General features: G+C 48.1%; 1 protein-coding gene across 1 annotated transcript in view; it reads right to left on the bottom strand.

Moving 5' to 3' along the window:
* Nucleotides 1-17,615, bottom strand: part of LOC106561165 (inactive carboxypeptidase-like protein X2) — a 234,757-nt gene that overhangs the window by 146,116 nt on the left and 71,026 nt on the right. Inside the window, exon 4 of the mRNA XM_082973366.1 lies at nucleotides 9,010-9,149. Coding sequence (XP_082829492.1) covers nucleotides 9,010-9,149 — 140 coding nt within the window. The remainder of the gene's footprint in view (nucleotides 1-9,009; nucleotides 9,150-17,615) is intronic.

Genomic DNA, 17,615 nt, shown 5'->3' with positions numbered 1-17,615 from the left:
CTGTTAATATAGTTGTGTGTTAGTGGAGGTTTTTCATAGTAATTTATGTAAATCACCAAGCTCATTAGTGGAGGTTTTCATAGTAATTTATGTAAATCACCAAGCTCATTAGTGGAGGTTTTTCAGTGAATTTATATAAATCATGGAGTTCATCTGCATTTTCTGTGGCGCAGGAAAATTCTCAGAAACAAAAAAAAAGTTATCAAATTAAGATCCTACATCTGTACCTAATGTTGTCTATATGGAACTGTACGGTGGCTCCTACACACACACGCACGCACGCACACACACGCACACACACACACACACACACACACACACACACACACACACACACACACACACACACACACACACACACACACACACACACACACACACACACACACACACACACACACACACACACACACACACACACACACACACACACACACACACACACACACACACACACACACACACAGAGACGATACGGTAGACGTCTCCTGGATAAAGATATCAACCCTGAGCCGGGGTGAACGTATCGGGGTGATGAGTCTGGTGCTGTAGGAATCTCCCCAGTCCTGCTAATTAAATCACTCTTACAATCAGACCTTTTCTAAATCTGGCAACATTAACGTAGACAGATACCAGTTACAATAGAGCTACATCACTACAGAAATACTAGCCGTCTTTGCCTAAAGCCCCCTATGTCTTCCTTATGTGTTCTGTAACTCCGGATCAGCAGCAAGAGATGACTTGGGAAGGAAATGACAAAAGGGGGGCGCTTTCTCAGCTCACACCCCCCCCCCCCGAAATTCTGAAAATAACAAGCAATTTTCGGAGAGTTTTCTGAGAGTCATTAGAGCCTCCTTCTTCCAATTAACCAGAACAAAGGGCAGAACATGTCAAATACGACAACCGGCTGTTGGGGAGAGTATGGAGATTCTAACGGACGATGTGGTTATCAGCAGAAAGAGAATAAATGGTTCTTCTTCACTAACCAAAGAAGGGAATTTGTTTTTTTGCTCATAGTGCCGGGTACTTTTTCATAATTTGCTTAAAAAAAAAACCTGTCAGTTGATGACAGTGTGTTAATCTGTTAGGGCTAGGGGGCAGCATTTGCACGTCTGGATAAAAATTTTTTACCCGATTTAATCTGGTTACTAATCCTATCCAGTAACTAGAATATGCATATACTTATTATATATGGATAGAAAACACTCTAAAGTTTCTAAAACTGTTTGAATGGTGTCTGTGAGTATAACAGAACTCATTTGGCAGGCAAAACCCTGAGACATTTTCTGACAGGAAGTGGATACCTGATGTGTTGTATTGACTTTAAACCTATCCCATTGAAAAACACAGGGGCTGAGGAATATTTTGGCACTTCCTATTGCTTCCACTAGATGTCACCAGCCTTTACAAAGTGTTTTGAGTCTTCTGGAGGGAGATCTGACCGAACAAGAGCCATGGAACGATGATGTCCCATTAGACACCTGGCGCACGAGTTCATGTTGGGTACCCTCGTTCCAATACGTTATAAAAGAGTATGCATTCGTCCACCTTGAATATTATTCATGTTCTGGTTAAAAAAGGCCCTAATGATTTATGCTATACAACGTTTGACATGTTTGAACGAACGTAAATATATTTTTCCCCTCGTTCATGACGAGAAGTCCGGCGGGCTTAGATCATGTGCTAACAAGACGGAGATTTTTGGACATAAATGATGAGCTTTTTTGAACAAAACTACATTCGTTATGGACCTGTGATACCTGGAAGTGACATCTGATGAAGAGAATCAAAGGTAATGGATTATTTACATAGTATTTTCGATTTTAGATCTCCCCAACATGACGTCTAGTCTGTATCGCAACGCGTATTTTTCTGGGCGCAGTGCTCAGATTATTGCAAAGTGTGATTTCCCAGTAAGGTTATTTTTAAATCTGGCAAGTTGATTGCGTTCAAGAGATGTAAATCTATAATTCTTTAAATGACAATATAATATTTTACCAATGTTTTCTAATTTTAATTATTTAATTTGTGACGCTGACTTGACTGCCGGTTATTGGAGGGAAACGATTTCCTCAACATCAATGCCATAGTAAAACGCTGTTTTTGGATATAAATATGAACTTGATAGAACTAAAAATGCATGCATTGTCTAACATAATGTCCTAGGAGTGTCATCTGATGGAGATTGTAAAAGGTTAGTGCATCATTTTAGCTGGTTTTATGGTTTTGGTGACCCTGTCTTTGACTTGACAAAACATTACACACAACTCTTGTAAATGTACTGTCCTAACATACTCTAAATTTATGCTTTCGCCGTAAAACCTTTTTGAAATCGTAAAACGTGGTTAGATTAAGGAGATGTTTATCTTTCAAAGGGTGTAAAATAGTTGTATGTTTGAAAAATTTGAATTTTGACATTTATTTGGATTCAAATTTGCCGCTCTTGAAATGCACCTGCTGTTGATGGAGTGCACCACGGGTGGCACGCTAGCGTCCCACCTAGCCCATAGAGGTTAATTAGGTTTACTTAGATGTGCTTTTCCTCCTTGGTCTATTTCAGTGGAATAGTGCTTGCTATTTGAGTATGTTATATTACGGTTAGCATTGTGCTAAGTGGCTTAACGTGATGATATCGGACCCCTGTAGGCCTGATGCTGCTGAGAACAATGGTCTACTTTATTAACCAATGAGGTCATTGGCTCATGCTGCTGGTTACAGTTTAGTTTTCTTTTACATTTCTTACTTTTTATTTGCTTTGGAAAACCCGCGCTGTCTTGTCAGGACATTGAGGTGACTTGTCAGGACATTCTGGTGTCTTGTCAGGACATTCTGGTGACTTGTCAGGACATTGAGGTGACTTGTCAGGACATTCTGGTGTCTTGTCAGGACATTCTGGTGACTTGTCAGGACATTCTGGTGACTTGTCAGGACATTGAGGTGACTTGTCAGGACATTCACGTGACTTGTCAGGACATTCTGGTGACTTGTCAGGACATTGTGGTGACTTGTCAGGACATTCTGGTGACTTGTCAGGACATTCTGGTGACTTGTCAGGACATTCTGGTGACTTGTCAGGACATTCTGGTGACTTGTCAGGACATTGTGGTGACTTGTCAGGACATTCTGGTGACTTGTCAGGACATTGAGGTGACTTGTCAGGACATTGAGGTGACTTGGCAGGACATTGAGGTCCTGACAAGTCACCAGAATGTCCTGACATTGTATGCTTTTTAAATATATTTTTAAAGTCAGTTCCTAAATTTGTTAAAATGCTATCTTAGGTTTAGGGTTAAGTTAGGGGTTAGGGGTATGCATTAGGTTTAGGTTTGTGGTTAGGCCCAAGGTTAAGGGTTTGGGAAAATTAGATTTTGAATGGGAATACATTTTTACTCCCCATGTGTGTGTGTGTGTGCATGTGCGGGTACGTGTGCACTTGGGCGTGTGTGTGTGTGTGCGTGTGTGTGTGTGTGTGTGTGTGTGTGTGTGTGTGTGTGTGTGTGTGTGTGTGTGTGTGTGTGTGTGTGTTAATCCACCACAGCTGATTAAGGGCTGGGCTGCTGCTGAGGGAAGCAGTGCTCCAGGGAAGCCAGGATTACACGTCAGTGAACGTTCTCTCACTCTGCAACAATGATTTCCCCATCGGTTCAAACCCTTTTCACACCACAGTCATGAAATTCTTCCATTCATATCAGTAGGTGAGCATGATGGAGGATGGGTGTAGTTTAGATGCTAACTGTGCTGGAGGTGTGTCATAAGTTAAGACAATGATTCAATTTAAAAAGTCTCTCGAGTAGGCTTGCCCCCAGGCAACACCATGCTATTTAGAGACAGACTGAGAAATCATTTCATTGGCCAAAGATACCTGGGGGATGATGAGGCAGTGGGGGAAAGAGAGGGGGGGGGGGGGGAGTTAATGGGGGTGAGTCAGAGTGGGAAGGGAGGACAGATTATCTCTCTCTCTCTCTCTCTCTCTCTCTCTCTCTCTCTCTTTCTCTCTCTCTCTCTCTTTCTCTCTCTCTATATATATATATGTGAGAATGCTATTCATTGACTAAAGCTCAGCGTTCAACACCATAGTACCCTCAAAGCTCATCAATAAGCTAAGGACGCTGAGACTAAACACCTCCCTCTGCAACTAGATCCTGGACTTCCAGACGGGCCGCTCCCAGGTGGTAAGGGTAGATAACAACACATCCTCAACACTGGAGCCCCTCAGGGGTGCGTGCTCAGTCCTTTCCTGTATTCCCTATTCACTCATGACTGCACGGCCATGCACGACTCCAACACCATCATTAAATTTGCTGATGACACAACAGTGGTAGGCCTGATCACCGACAACAACGAGACAGCCATAGAGACCTGGTCGTGTGGTGCCAGGACAACAACCTCTCCCTCAACGTGATCAAGACAAAAGGAGATGATTGTGGACGACAGGAAAAGGAGGACCGAGCACGTCCCCATTCTCATTGACAGGGCTGTAGTGGAGCAGGTTGAGAGCTTCAAATTCCTTGGTGTCCACATCAACAACAAATTAGAATGGTCCAAACACACCAAGACAGTCGTGAAGAGGGCACAACAACACTTTTTCCCCATCAGCAGAATATTTGGCATGGGTCCTCAGATCCTCAAAAGGTTCTACAGCTGCACCATCGAGAGCATCCTGACTGGTTGCATCACCGCCTGGTATGGCAACTGCTTGGCCTCCGACCGCAAGGCACTACAGAGGGTAATGCGTACTGCCCAGTACATCACTGGGGCCAAGCTTCCTGCCATCCAGAACCTCTATACCAGGTGGTGTCAGAGGAAGGCCCTAAAAATTGTCAAAGACTCCAGTCACCCAAGTCATACACTGTTCTCTCTGCTACCGCATGGCAAGCGGTACCGGAGCGCCAAGTCTAGGTCCAAGAGGCTTCTAAACAGCTTCTACCCCCAAGCCATAAGACTCCTGAACAGCTAACCAAATGACTACCCAGACTATTGCATTTCCCCACCCCCTCTTTTACGCCGCTGCTACTCTTTGTTATTTTCTATGCATTGTCACTTTAATAACTCTACCTTCATGCACATATTACCTCGACTAACCGGTGCCCCAGCACATTGACTCTGTACCGGTACCCCCTGTATATAGCCTCCACATTGACTCTGTACCGGTACCCCCTGTATATAGCCTCCACATTGACTCTGTACCGGTACCCCCTGTATATAGCCTCCACATTGACTCTGTACCGGTACCCCCTGTATATAGCCTCCACATTGACTCTGTACCGGTACCCCCTGTATATAGTCTCCACATTGACTCTGTACCGGTACCCCCTGTATATTGCCTCCACGTTGACTCTGTACCGGTACCCCCTGTATATATAGCCTCCACATTGACTCTGTACTGGTACACCCTGTATATAGTCTCCACATTGACTCTGTACTGGTACACCCTGTATATAGCCTCCACATTGACTCTGTACTGGTACACCCTGTATATAGCCTCCACATTGACTCTGTACTGGTACACCCTGTATATAGTCTCCACATTGACTCTGTATCGGTACACCCTGTATATAGTCTCGCTATTGTTATTTTACTGCTGCTCTTTAATTACTTGTTCCTTTTATTTCTTATTCTTATTCGTATTTTTTAAACTAAGGGGCTTGTAAGTAAGCATTTCAATGTAAGGTCCTGTTGTGTTTGGCGCATGTGACTAATACAATTTTATTTTATTTTATTTAAAGGGGAGGAGTGATGGGGGTTAGTCAGAGTTGGATTGGAGGACAGATTCCCTTCATAGGCTGGTGAAGGTGAGACTTATGGGATGCCATGGAGACATGATGGGGCCTGTCGTTTAGACGCGTCAGTCTCAGACTACAAAAAAAATGCTTCCAGAGAAAAGGTTTCTCAGAGGAGGATTAAAATATGACTCATAGACAATCTGATTGGCACAATAATTATTTGGTGGTTGATTACTATATTTTCTATCACGTGTGTGAAATGGAAATATGTTTGCTGCATATCCCAACTCCCCCTGAGACACCGACAGAGAGTGGGGTCACGGCCAAGGTCAGACATTATCAACAGACTGGGGTCACGGCCAGAGTCAGACATTATCAACAGACTGGGGTCAGGGTCAGCCATTATCAACAGACTGGGGTCACGGTCAGACATTATCAACAGACTGGGGTCAGGGTCAGCCATTATCAACAGACTGGGGTCACGGACAGGGTCAGCCATTATCAACACACTGGGGTCAGACATTATCTACAGACTGGGGTCAGGGTCAGACATTATCAACAGACTGGGGTCATGGCCAGGGTCAGATATTATCAACAGACTGGGGTCACGGCCAGGGTCAGACATTATCAACAGGCTGGGGTCACGGTCAGACATTATCAACAGACTGGGGTCACGGCCAGGGTCAGACATTATCAACAGACTGGGGTCACGGCCAGGGTCAGACATTATCAACAGACTGGGATCAGGGTCAGACATTATCAACAGGCTGGGGTCACGGTCAGGGTCAGCCATTATCAACAGACTGGGGTCACGGTCAGGGTCAGACATTATCAATAGATTGGGGTCAGGTTCAGGGTCAGACATTATCAACAGACTGGGGTCAGGGTCAGCCATTATCAACAGACTGGGGTCACGGTCAGGGTCAGACATTATCAACAGGCTGGGGTCACGGCCAGGGTCAGACATTATCAACAGACTGGGGTCGCGGCCAGGGTCAGACATTATCAACAACGTCCCCGGAGCAATTTGAGTTAAGTACCTTGCTCAAGGGCACAGCAACAGAGAAAGAGAGAGCAAAGGCCTTCTCTCTCTCATCCCAGAAAGAGAGGAGTATTCACAAGAGCTATGAAAATATTACTGCAGTTGATTGTCCAGTGGCTTGGGGTCAACAGACATAAAAGGTTAACCTGTTAGGGCTAGGGGGCAGCATTGACACGGCTGGATAAAAAACATACCCGATTTAATCTGGTTACCACTCCTACTCAGTAACTAGAATATGCATATACTTATTACATATGGATAGAAAACACCCTAAATTTTCTAAAACTGTTTGAATGGTGTCTGTGAGTATAACAGAACTCAAATGGCAGGTCAAAACCTGAGAGATTCCTTTACAGGAAGTGGCCTGTCTGACCATTTCTGGAACTTCTTTGCCATCTCTATCATTTACTAAGGATCTCTGCTCTAACGTGACACTTCCCACGTCGTCCATAGGCTCTCAGAGCCCGGGAAAAAAGAGAATGTCGTCATTCCAGCCCCAGGCTGAAACACATTATCGCCTTTCTCAAGTGGCCCATCAAGAGACACTAGCTTATGCGCGTGACCCCGACCGCCCCCGCCTTTGGGATTTTTTCCTCTGTTTGCCGAAAAGGAGATTCCCTGTCGGAATTTTATCGCTTTTCTACGAGAAAAATGACGTAAAAATTGATTTTAAACAGCGGTTGACATGCTTCGACGTACGGCAATTGAATACTTTGAATTTTATTGTCAGGAATTGCGCCAAGCGCGCGACACTTCTTTACTATTTCGGATAGTGTCTGGAACGCACGAACAAAACGCCGCTATTCGGATATAACGATGGATTATTTTGGACCAAACCAACATTTGTTATTGAAGTAGACGTCCTGGGTGTGCATTCTGACGAAGACAACAAAAGGTAATGACATTTTTATAATAGTAAATATGATTATGGTGAGTGCTAAACTTGCCGGGTGTCTAAATAGCGAGCCCGTGATGCCTGGGCTATGTACTTAGAATATTGCAAAATGTGCTTTCACCAAAAAGCTATTTTAAAATCGGACATATCGAGTGCATAGAGGAGGTCTGTATCTATAATTCTTAAAATAATTGTTATGCTTTTTGTGAACGTTTATCGTGAGTAATTTAGTAAAATGTTAGCGAATTCCCCGTAAGTTTGCGGGGGGTATGCTAGTTCTGAACGTCACATGCTAATGTAAAAAGCTGGTTTTTGATATAAATATGAACTTGATTGAACAAAACATGCATGTATTGTATAACATAATGTCCTAGGGTTGTCATCTGATGAAGATCATCAAAGGTGAGTGCTGCATTTAGCTGTCTTCTGGGTTTTGGTGACATTATATGCTGGCTTGAAAAATGGGTGTCTGATTATTTCTGGCTTGGTACTCTGCTGACATAATCTAATGTTTTGCTTTCGTTGTAAAGCCTTTTTGAAATCGGACAGTGTGGTTAGATTAACGAGAGTCTTATCTTTAAATGGCTGTAAAATAGTCATATGTTTGAGAAATTGAAGTAATATGATTTTGAAGATTTTGAAAATCGCGCCACAGGATGGCAGTGGCTGTTACGTAGGTGGGACGAATTCGTCCCGCCGGTCCCATAGAGGTTAAGCTGCGGTAAATATATTTTAATCCAACTTGACGGAGTCGCGCTACCTGACTTAAGACAATGAAAAGGGATAGAATTCACTACTCAGCCACCAGATAAAGAGACAGAGGGAGAGAGAGAGACAGAGAGAGAGAGAGAGACAGAGAGAGAGAGAGAGAGAGAGACAGAGACAGAGAGAGAGAGAGAGAGAAAGAGAGAGGCAGAGACAGAGAGAGAGAGAGAGAGAGAGAGTGAGAGAGAGAGAGAGAGAGAGAGAGAGAGAGACAGACAGACAGAGAGAGAGAGAGACACAGAAAGAGAGAGAGACAGACAGACAGACAGACAGACAGACAGACAGACAGACAGACAGACAGACAGACAGACAGACAGACAGACAGACAGACAGACAGACAGACAGACAGACAGAGAGAGACACAGAAAGCCAGACAGACAGACAGACAGACAGACAGACAGACAGACAGACAGACAGACAGTCAGACAGACAGACAGACAGACAGACAGACAGACAGACAGACAGACAGACAGACAGACAGACAGACAGACAGACAGACAGACAGACAGACAGACAGACAGACAGACAGACAGACAGACCGTTAGTGCAGAAAAACAGTAGGGCCATAAAGAGTTGATACTCACGACCAGAGAGAGCTCCTCCCCTGTGTGATGACCCCTGTGAACTTGGTCAACCTCCTGGCGTCCACCTCCAACCACTGCAGAGGGTCGTTCCTCCCAGCACACCAGGCTCCATCGTACAGGTCATCATCATACAGGCCAGCCTATCAGAGGATTTAGAAAAGGGTTTCCAAGTAGTTTATAAACTGTAATAAATAGTTCTAACACATTGCAGAGGGTGGTTCCTCCCAGAGGCCTAGCAGAGGATTTAGAAAAGGGTTTCCAAGTAGTTTAGAAACTGTAATAAATAGTTGTAACACATTGCAGAGGGTCGTTCCTCCCAGAGGCCTAGGAGAGGATTTAGAAAAGGGTTTCCAAGTAGTTTATAAACTGTAATAAATAGTTCTAACACATTGCAGAGGGTGGTTCCTCCCAGAGGCCTAGCAGAGGATTTAGAAAAGGGTTTCCAAGTAGTTTAGAAACTGTAATAAATAGTTGTAACACATTGCAGAGGGTCGTTCCTCCCAGAGGCCTAGCAGAGGATTTAGAAAAGGGTTTCCAAGTAGTTTAGAAACTGTAATAAATAGTTGTAACACATTGCAGAGGGTCGTTCCTCCCAGAGGCCTAGGAGAGGATTTAGAAAAGGGTTTCCAAGTAGTTTAGAAACTGTAATAAATAGTTCTAACACATTGCAGAGGGTGGTTCCTCCCAGAGGCCTAGCAGAGGATTTAGAAAAGGGTTTCCAAGTAGTTTAGAAACTGTAATAAATAGTTGTAACACATTGCAGAGGGTCGTTCCTCCCAGAGGCCTAGGAGAGGATTTAGAAAAGGGTTTCCAAGTAGTTTAGAAACTGTAATAAATAGTTGTAACACATTGCAGAGCGAGAAAATGGCTTCCTTAGGCTAAGTCAAGGCTATGGGACTGTAATGGTGGACTTCCTCCACACCAGGGCTATGAGACTGTAGTGATGGACTTCCTCCACACCAGGGCTATGGAACTGTAATGATGGACTTCCTCCACACAAGGACTATGGGACTGTAATGATGGACTTCCTCCACACCAGGGTGATGGGACTGTAATGATGGACTTCCTCCACACCAGGACTACGGGACTGTAATGATGGACTTCCTCCACACCAGGGCTATAGGACTGTAATGATGGACTTCCTCCACACCAGGGCTAAAGGACTGTAATGATGGACTTCCTCCACACCAGGACTATGGGACTGTAATGATGGACTTCCTCCACACCAGGACTATGGGACTGTAATGATGGACTTCCTCCACACCAGGACTATGGGACTGTAATGATGGACTTCCTCCACACCAGGACTATGGGACTGGATGGACTTCCTCCACACCAGGACTATGGGACTGTAATGATGGACTTCCTCCACACCAGGACTATGGGAGTGTAATGATAGACTTGCTCCACCTGCTCTGTCTAGACCTACCTGCACTCACCTGCTCTGTCTAGGCCAACCTGCACTCACCTGCTCTGTCTAGACTTACCTGTACTCAGCTGCTCTGTCTAGGACTACCTACACTCACCTGCTCTGTCTAGGCCTACCTGCACTCACCTGCTCTGTCTAGGTCTACCTGCACTCACCTGCTCAGTCTACACTTACCTGCACTCACCTGCTCTGTCTAGGCCTACCTACACTCACCTGCTCTGTCTAGACCTACCTGCACTCACCTGCTCTGTCTAGACCTACCTGCACTCACCTGCTCTGTCTAGACTTACCTGCACTCACCTTCTCTGTCTAGGACTACCTGTAATCACCTGCTCTGTCTAGGCCTACCTGCACTCACCTGCTCTGTCTAGGCCTACCTACACTCACCTTCTCTGTGTAGACCTACCTGCACTCACCTGCTCTGTCTAGACCTACCTGCATTCACCTGCTCTGTCTAGACTTACCTGCATTCACCTTCTCTGTCTAGGAATTCCTGCACCCACCTGCTCTGTCTAGGCGTACCTGCACTCACCTGCTCTGTCTAGACCTACCTGCACTCACCTGCTCTGTCTAGGTCTACCTGCACTCACCTGCTCTGTCTAGGTCTACCTGCACTCACCTGCTCTGTCTAGACTTACCTGTACTCACCTGCTCTGTCTAGGACTACCTACACTCACCTGCTCTGTCTAGGCCTACCTGCACTCACCTGCTCTGACTAGACTTACCTGCACTCACCTGCTCTGTCTAGGACTACCTGCACTCACCTGCTCTGTCTAGGTCTACCTGCACTCACCTGCTCTGTCTAGACTTACCTGCACTCACCTGCTCTGTCTAGGACGACCTGCACTCACCTGCTCTGTCTAGGCCTACCTACACTCACCTGCTCTGTCTAGACCTACCTGCACTCACCTGCTCTGTCTAGACCTACCTGCACTCACCTGCTCTGTCTAGACTTACATGCACTCACCTTCTCTGTCTAGGACTACCTGTACTCACCTGCTCTGTCTAGGCCTACCTGCACTCACCTGCTCTGTCTAGGACTACCTACACTCACCTTCTCTGTGTAGACCTACCTGCACTCACCTGCTCTGTCTAGACCTACCTGCATTCACCTGCTCTGTCTAGACTTACCTGCATTCACATTCTCTGTCTAGGAATTCCTGTACTCACCTGCTCTGTCTAGGCCTACCTGCACTCACCTGCTCTGTCTAGACCTACCTGCACTCACCTGCTCTGTCTAGGTCTACCTGCACTCACCTGCTCTGTCTAGGTCTACCTGCACTCACCTGCTCTGTCTAGACCTACCTGCACTCACCTTCTCTGTCTAGGACTACCTGTACTCACCTGCTCTGTCTAGGCCTACCTGCGCTAACCTTCTCTGTCTAGTCCTACCTGAACTCACCTGCTCTGTCTATACGTACCTGTACTCACCTGCACTGTCTAGACCTACCTGCACTCACCTGCTCTGTCTAGACCTACCTGCACTCACCTGCTCTGTCTAGACTTACCTGCACTCACCTTCTCTGTCTAGGACTAACTGAACTCACCTGCTCTGTCTAGGCCTACCTGCACTCACCTGCTCTGTCTAGGCCTACCTACACTCACCTGCTATGTCTAGACCTACCTGCACTCACCTGCTCTGTCTAGAACTACCTGCATTCACCTGCTCTGTCTAGACTTACCTGCACTCACCTTCTCTGTCTAGGACTACCTGTACTCACCTGCTCTGTCTAGGCCTACCTGCACTCACCTGCTCTGTCTAGACCTACCTGCACTCACCTGCTCTGTCTAGGCCAACCTGCACTCACCTGCTCTGTCTAGACGTACCTGTACTCACCTGCTCTGTCTAGGACTACCTACACTCACCTGCTCTGTCTAGGCCTACCTGCACTCACCTGCTCTGTCTAGACTTACCTGCACTCACCTGCTCTGTCTAGGACTACCTGCACTCACCTGCTCTGTCTAGGCCTACATACACTCACCTGCTCTGTCTAGACCTACCTGCAAACACCTGCTCTGTCTAGACCTACCTGCACTCACCTGCTCTGTCTAGGACTACCTGCGCTAACCTGCTCTGTCTAGTCCTACCTGCACTCACCTGCTCGGTCTAGACCTACCTGCACACACCTGCTCTGTCTAGACCTACCTGCACTCACCTGCTCTGTTTAGATCTACCTGCACTCACCTGCTCTGTCTAGACGTACCTGCACTCACCTGCTCTGTCTAGACCTACCTGCACTCACCTGCTCTGTCTAGACCTACCTGCACTCACCTGCTCTGTCTAGACTTACCTGCACTCCCCTTCTCTGTCTAGGACTACCTGTACTCACCTGCTCTGTCTAGGCCTACCTGCACTCACCTGCTCTGTCTAGGCCTACCTACACTCACCTGCTCTGTCTAGACCTATCTGCACTCACCTGCTCTGTCTAGACCTACCTGCATTCACCTGCTCTGTCTAGACTTACCTGCACTCACCTTCTCTGTCTAGGACTACCTGTACTCACCTGCTCTGTCTAGGCCTACCTGCACTCACCTGCTCTGTCTAGACCTACCTGCACTCACCTGCTCTGTCTAGGTCTACCTGCACTCACCTGCTCTGTTTAGGTCTACCTGCACTCACCAGCTCTGTCTAGACCTACCTGCACTCACATGCTCTGTCTAGGTCTCCCTGCACTCACCTGCTCTGTCTAGACCTACCTGCACACATCTGCTCTGTCTAGACCTACCTGCACTCACCTGGTCTGTCTAGGACTACCTGCGCTAACCTGCTCTGTCTAGACTTACCTGCACTCACCTGCTCTGTTTAGACCTACCTGCGCTCACCTGCTCTGTCTAGACCTACCTGCATTCACCTGCTCTGTCTAGACTTTCCTGCACTCACCTTCTCTGTCTAGGACTACCTGCGCTAACCTGCTCTGTCTATACGTACCAGCACTCACCTGCTCGGTCTAGTCCTACCTGCACACACCTGCTCTGTCTAGACCTAACTGCACTCACCTGCTCTGTTTAGACCGACCTGCACTCACCTGTTCTGTCTAGACGTACCTGCACGCAGCTGCTCTGTCTAGCACTACCTGCACTCACCTGCTCTGTCTAGGCCTACCTGCACCCACCTGCTCTGTCTTGACCTACCTGCACTCACCTGCTCTGTCTAGGTCTACCTGCACTCACCTGCTCTGTCTAGACCTACATGCACCCACCTGCTCTGTCCAGTCCTACCTGCGCCCACCTGCGCTGTCTAGACCTACCTGCACCCACCTACTATGTCTAGGACTACCTGCACTCACCTGCTCTGTCTAGGTCTACCGTCACCCACCTGCTCTGCCTAGACCTACCTGCACACACCTGCTCTGTCTAGACCTACCTGCATTCACCTGCTCTGTCTAGACTTACCTGCACTCACCTGCTCTGTCTAGGACTACCTGTACTCATCTGCTCTGTCTATGCCTACCTGCACTCACCTGCTCTGTCTAAACCTACCTGCACTCACCTGCTCTGTCTAGGACTACCTGCACTCACCTGCTCTGTCTAGGTCTACCTGCACTCACCTGCTCTGTCTAGACCTACCTGCACTCACATGCTCTGTCTAGGTTCTACCTGCACTCACCTGCTCTGTCTAGACCTACCAGCACACACCTGCTCTTTCTATACCTACCAGCACTCACCTGCTCTGTCTAGGACTACCTGCGCTAACCTGCTCTGTCTAGACCTACCTGCACACACCTGCTCTGTCTAGACCTACCTGCACTCACCTGCTCTGTCTAGACCTACCTGCACTCACCTGCTCTGTCTAGACCTACCTGCACTCACCTGCTCTGTCTAGATCTACCTGCATTCACCTGCTCTGTCTAGACTTACCTGCACTCACCTGCTCTGTCTAGGACTACCTGTACGCACCTGCTCTGTCTAGGCCTACCTGCACTCACCTGCTCTGTCTAGACCTACCTGCACTCACCTGCTCTGTCTAGGACTACCTGCACTCACCTGCTCTGTCTAGATCTACCTGCACTCACCTGCTCTGTCTAGACCTACCTGCACTCACATGCTCTGTCTAGGTCTACCTGCACCCACCTGCTCTGCCTAGACCTACCTGCACTCACCTGCTCTTTCTAGACCTACCTGCACTCACCTGCTCTTTCTAGACCTACCTGCACTCACCTGCTCTGTCTAGTCCTACGTGCATTCACCTGCTCTGTCTAGACGTACATGCATTCACCTGCTCTGTCTAGACTTAACTGCACTCACCTTCTCTGTCTAGGACTACCTGTACTCAGCTGCTCTGTCTAGTCCTACCTGCACTCACCTGCTCTGTCTAGACCTACCTGCACTCACCTGCTCTGTCTAGGACTACCTGCACTCACCTGCTCTGTCTAGGTCTACCTGCACTCACCTGCTCTGTCTAGACCTACCTGCACTCACATGCTCTGTCTATGTCTACCTGCACTCACCTGCTCTGTCTAGACCTACCTGCACTCACCTGCTCTGTCTAGACCTACCTGCACTCACCTGCTCTGTCTAGGACTACCTGCGCTAACCTGCTCTGTCTAGACCTACCTGCACTCATCTGCTCTGTCTATGCCTACCTGCACTCACCTGCTCTGTCTAAACCTACCTGCACTCACCTGCTCTGTCTAGGACTACCTGCACTCACCTCCTCTGTCTATGTCTACCTGCACTCACCTGCTCTGTCTAGACCTACCTGCACTCACATGCTCTGTCTAGGTCTACCTGCACTCACCTGCTCTGTCTAGACCTACCAGCACACACCTGCTCTTTCTATACCTACCAGCACTCACCTGCTCTGTCTAGGACTACCTGCGCTAACCTGCTCTGTCTAGACCTACCTGCACACACCTGCTCTGTCTAGACCTACCTGCACTCACCTGCTCTGTCTAGACCTACCTGCACTCACCTGCTCTGTCTAGACCTACCTGCACTCACCTGCTCTGTCTAGATCTACCTGCATTCACCTGCTCTGTCTAGACTTACCTGCACTCACCTGCTCTGTCTAGGACGACCTGTACTCACCTGCTCTGTCTAGGACTACATACACTCACCTGCTCTGTCTAGGCCTACCTGCACTCACCTGCTCTGTCTAGACTTACCTGTACTCACCTGCTCTGTCTAGGACTACCTACACTTACCTGCTCTGTCTAGGCCTACCTGCACTCACCTGCTCTGTCTAGGTCTACCTGCACACACCTGCTCAGTCTACACTTACCTGCACTCACCTGCTCTGTCTAGGACTACCTGCACTCACCTGGTCTGTCTAGGCCTACCTACACTCACCTGCTCTGTCTAGACCTACCTGCACTCACCTGCTATGTCTAGACCTACCTGCACTCACCTGCTCTGTCTAGACTTACCTGCACTCACCTTCTCTGTCTAGGACTACCTGTAATCACCTGCTCTGTCTAGGCCTACCTGCACTCACCTGCTCTGTCTAGGCCTACCTACACTCACCTTCTCTGTGTAGACCTACCTGCACTCACTTGCTCTGTCTAGACCTACCTGCATTCACCTGCTCTGTCTAGACTTACCTGCATTCACCTTCTCTGTCTAGGAATTCCTGCACCCACCTGCTCTGTCTAGGCCTACCTGCACTCACCTGATCTGTCTAGACCTACCTGCACTCACCTGCTCTGTCTAGGTCTACCTGCACTCACCTGCTCTGTCTAGGTCTACCTGCACTCACATGCTCTGTCTAGACTTACCTGTACTCACCTGCTCTGTCTAGACTTACATGCACTCACCTGCTCTGTCTAGGACGACCTGCACTCACCTGCTCTGTCTAGGCCTACCTACACTCACCTGCTCTGTCTAGACCTACCTGCACTCACCTGCTCTGTCTAGACCTACCTGCACTCACCTGCTCTGTCTAGACTTACATGCACTCACCTTCTCTGTCTAGGACTACCTGTACTCACCTGCTCTGTCTAGGCCTACCTGCACTCACCTGCTCTGTCTAGGCCTACCTACACTCACCTTCTCTGTGTAGACCTACCTGCACTCACCTGCTCTGTCTAGACCTACCTGCATTCACCTGCTAGGTCTAGACTTACCTGCATTCACCTTCTCTGTCTAGGAATTCCTGTACTCACCTGCTCTGTCTAGGCCTACCTGCACTCACCTGCTCTGTCTAGACCTACCTGCACTCACCTGCTCTGTCTAGGTCTACCTGCACTCACCTGCTCTGTCTAGGTCTACCTGCACTCACCTGCTCTGTCTAGACCTACCTGCAATCACATGCTCTGTCTAGGTCTACCTGCACTCACCTGCTCTGTCTAGTCCTACCTGCACACACCTGCTCTGTCTAGATCTACCTGCACTCACCTGCTCTTTCTAGGACTACCTGCGCTAACTTGCTCTGTCTAGTCCTACCTGAACTCACCTGCTCGGTCTAGACCTACCTGCACACACCTGCTCTGTCTAGACCTACCTGCACTCACCTGCTCTGTTTAGATCTACCTGCACTCACCTGCTCTGTCCATACGTACCTGCACTCACCTGCTCTGTCTAGACCTACCTGCACACACCTGCTCTGTCTAGACCTACCTGCACTCACCTGCTCTGTCTAGACTTACCTGCACTCACCTTCTCTGTCTAGGACTAACTGTACTCACCTGCTCTGTCTAGGCCTACCTGCACTCACCTGCTCTGTCTAGGCCTACCTACACTCACCTGCTATGTCTAGACCTACCTGCACTCACCTGCTCTGTCTAGACCTACCTGCATTCACCTGCTCTGTCTAGACTTACCTGCACTCACCTTCTCTGTCTAGGACTACCTGTACTCACCTGCTCTGTCTAGGCCTACCTGCACTCACCTGCTCTGTCTAGACCTACCTGCACTCACCTGCTCTGTCTAGGCCAACCTGCACTCACCTGCTCTGTCTAGACGTACCTGTACTCACCTGCTCTGTCTAGGACTACCTACACTCACCTGCTCTGTCTAGGCCTACCTGCACTCACCTGCTCTGTCTAGACTTACCTGCACTCACCTGCTCTGTCTAGGACTACCTGCACTCACCTGCTCTGTCTAGGCCTACCTATACTTACCTGCTCTGTCTAGACCTACCTGCACACACCTGCTCTGTCTAGACCTACCTGCACTCACCTGCTCTGTCTAGGACTACCTGCGCTAACCTGCTCTGTCTAGTCCTACCTGCACTCACCTG

Source organism: Salmo salar, chromosome 01 (assembly GCF_965601325.2).
Source record: "Salmo salar chromosome 01, fSalSal1, whole genome shotgun sequence".
NCBI classification, from domain to species: domain Eukaryota; kingdom Metazoa; phylum Chordata; class Actinopteri; order Salmoniformes; family Salmonidae; genus Salmo; species Salmo salar.
The sequence above is the reverse complement of the archived record's forward strand: the minus strand, read 5'-3'. Positions and strand labels throughout refer to the sequence as shown.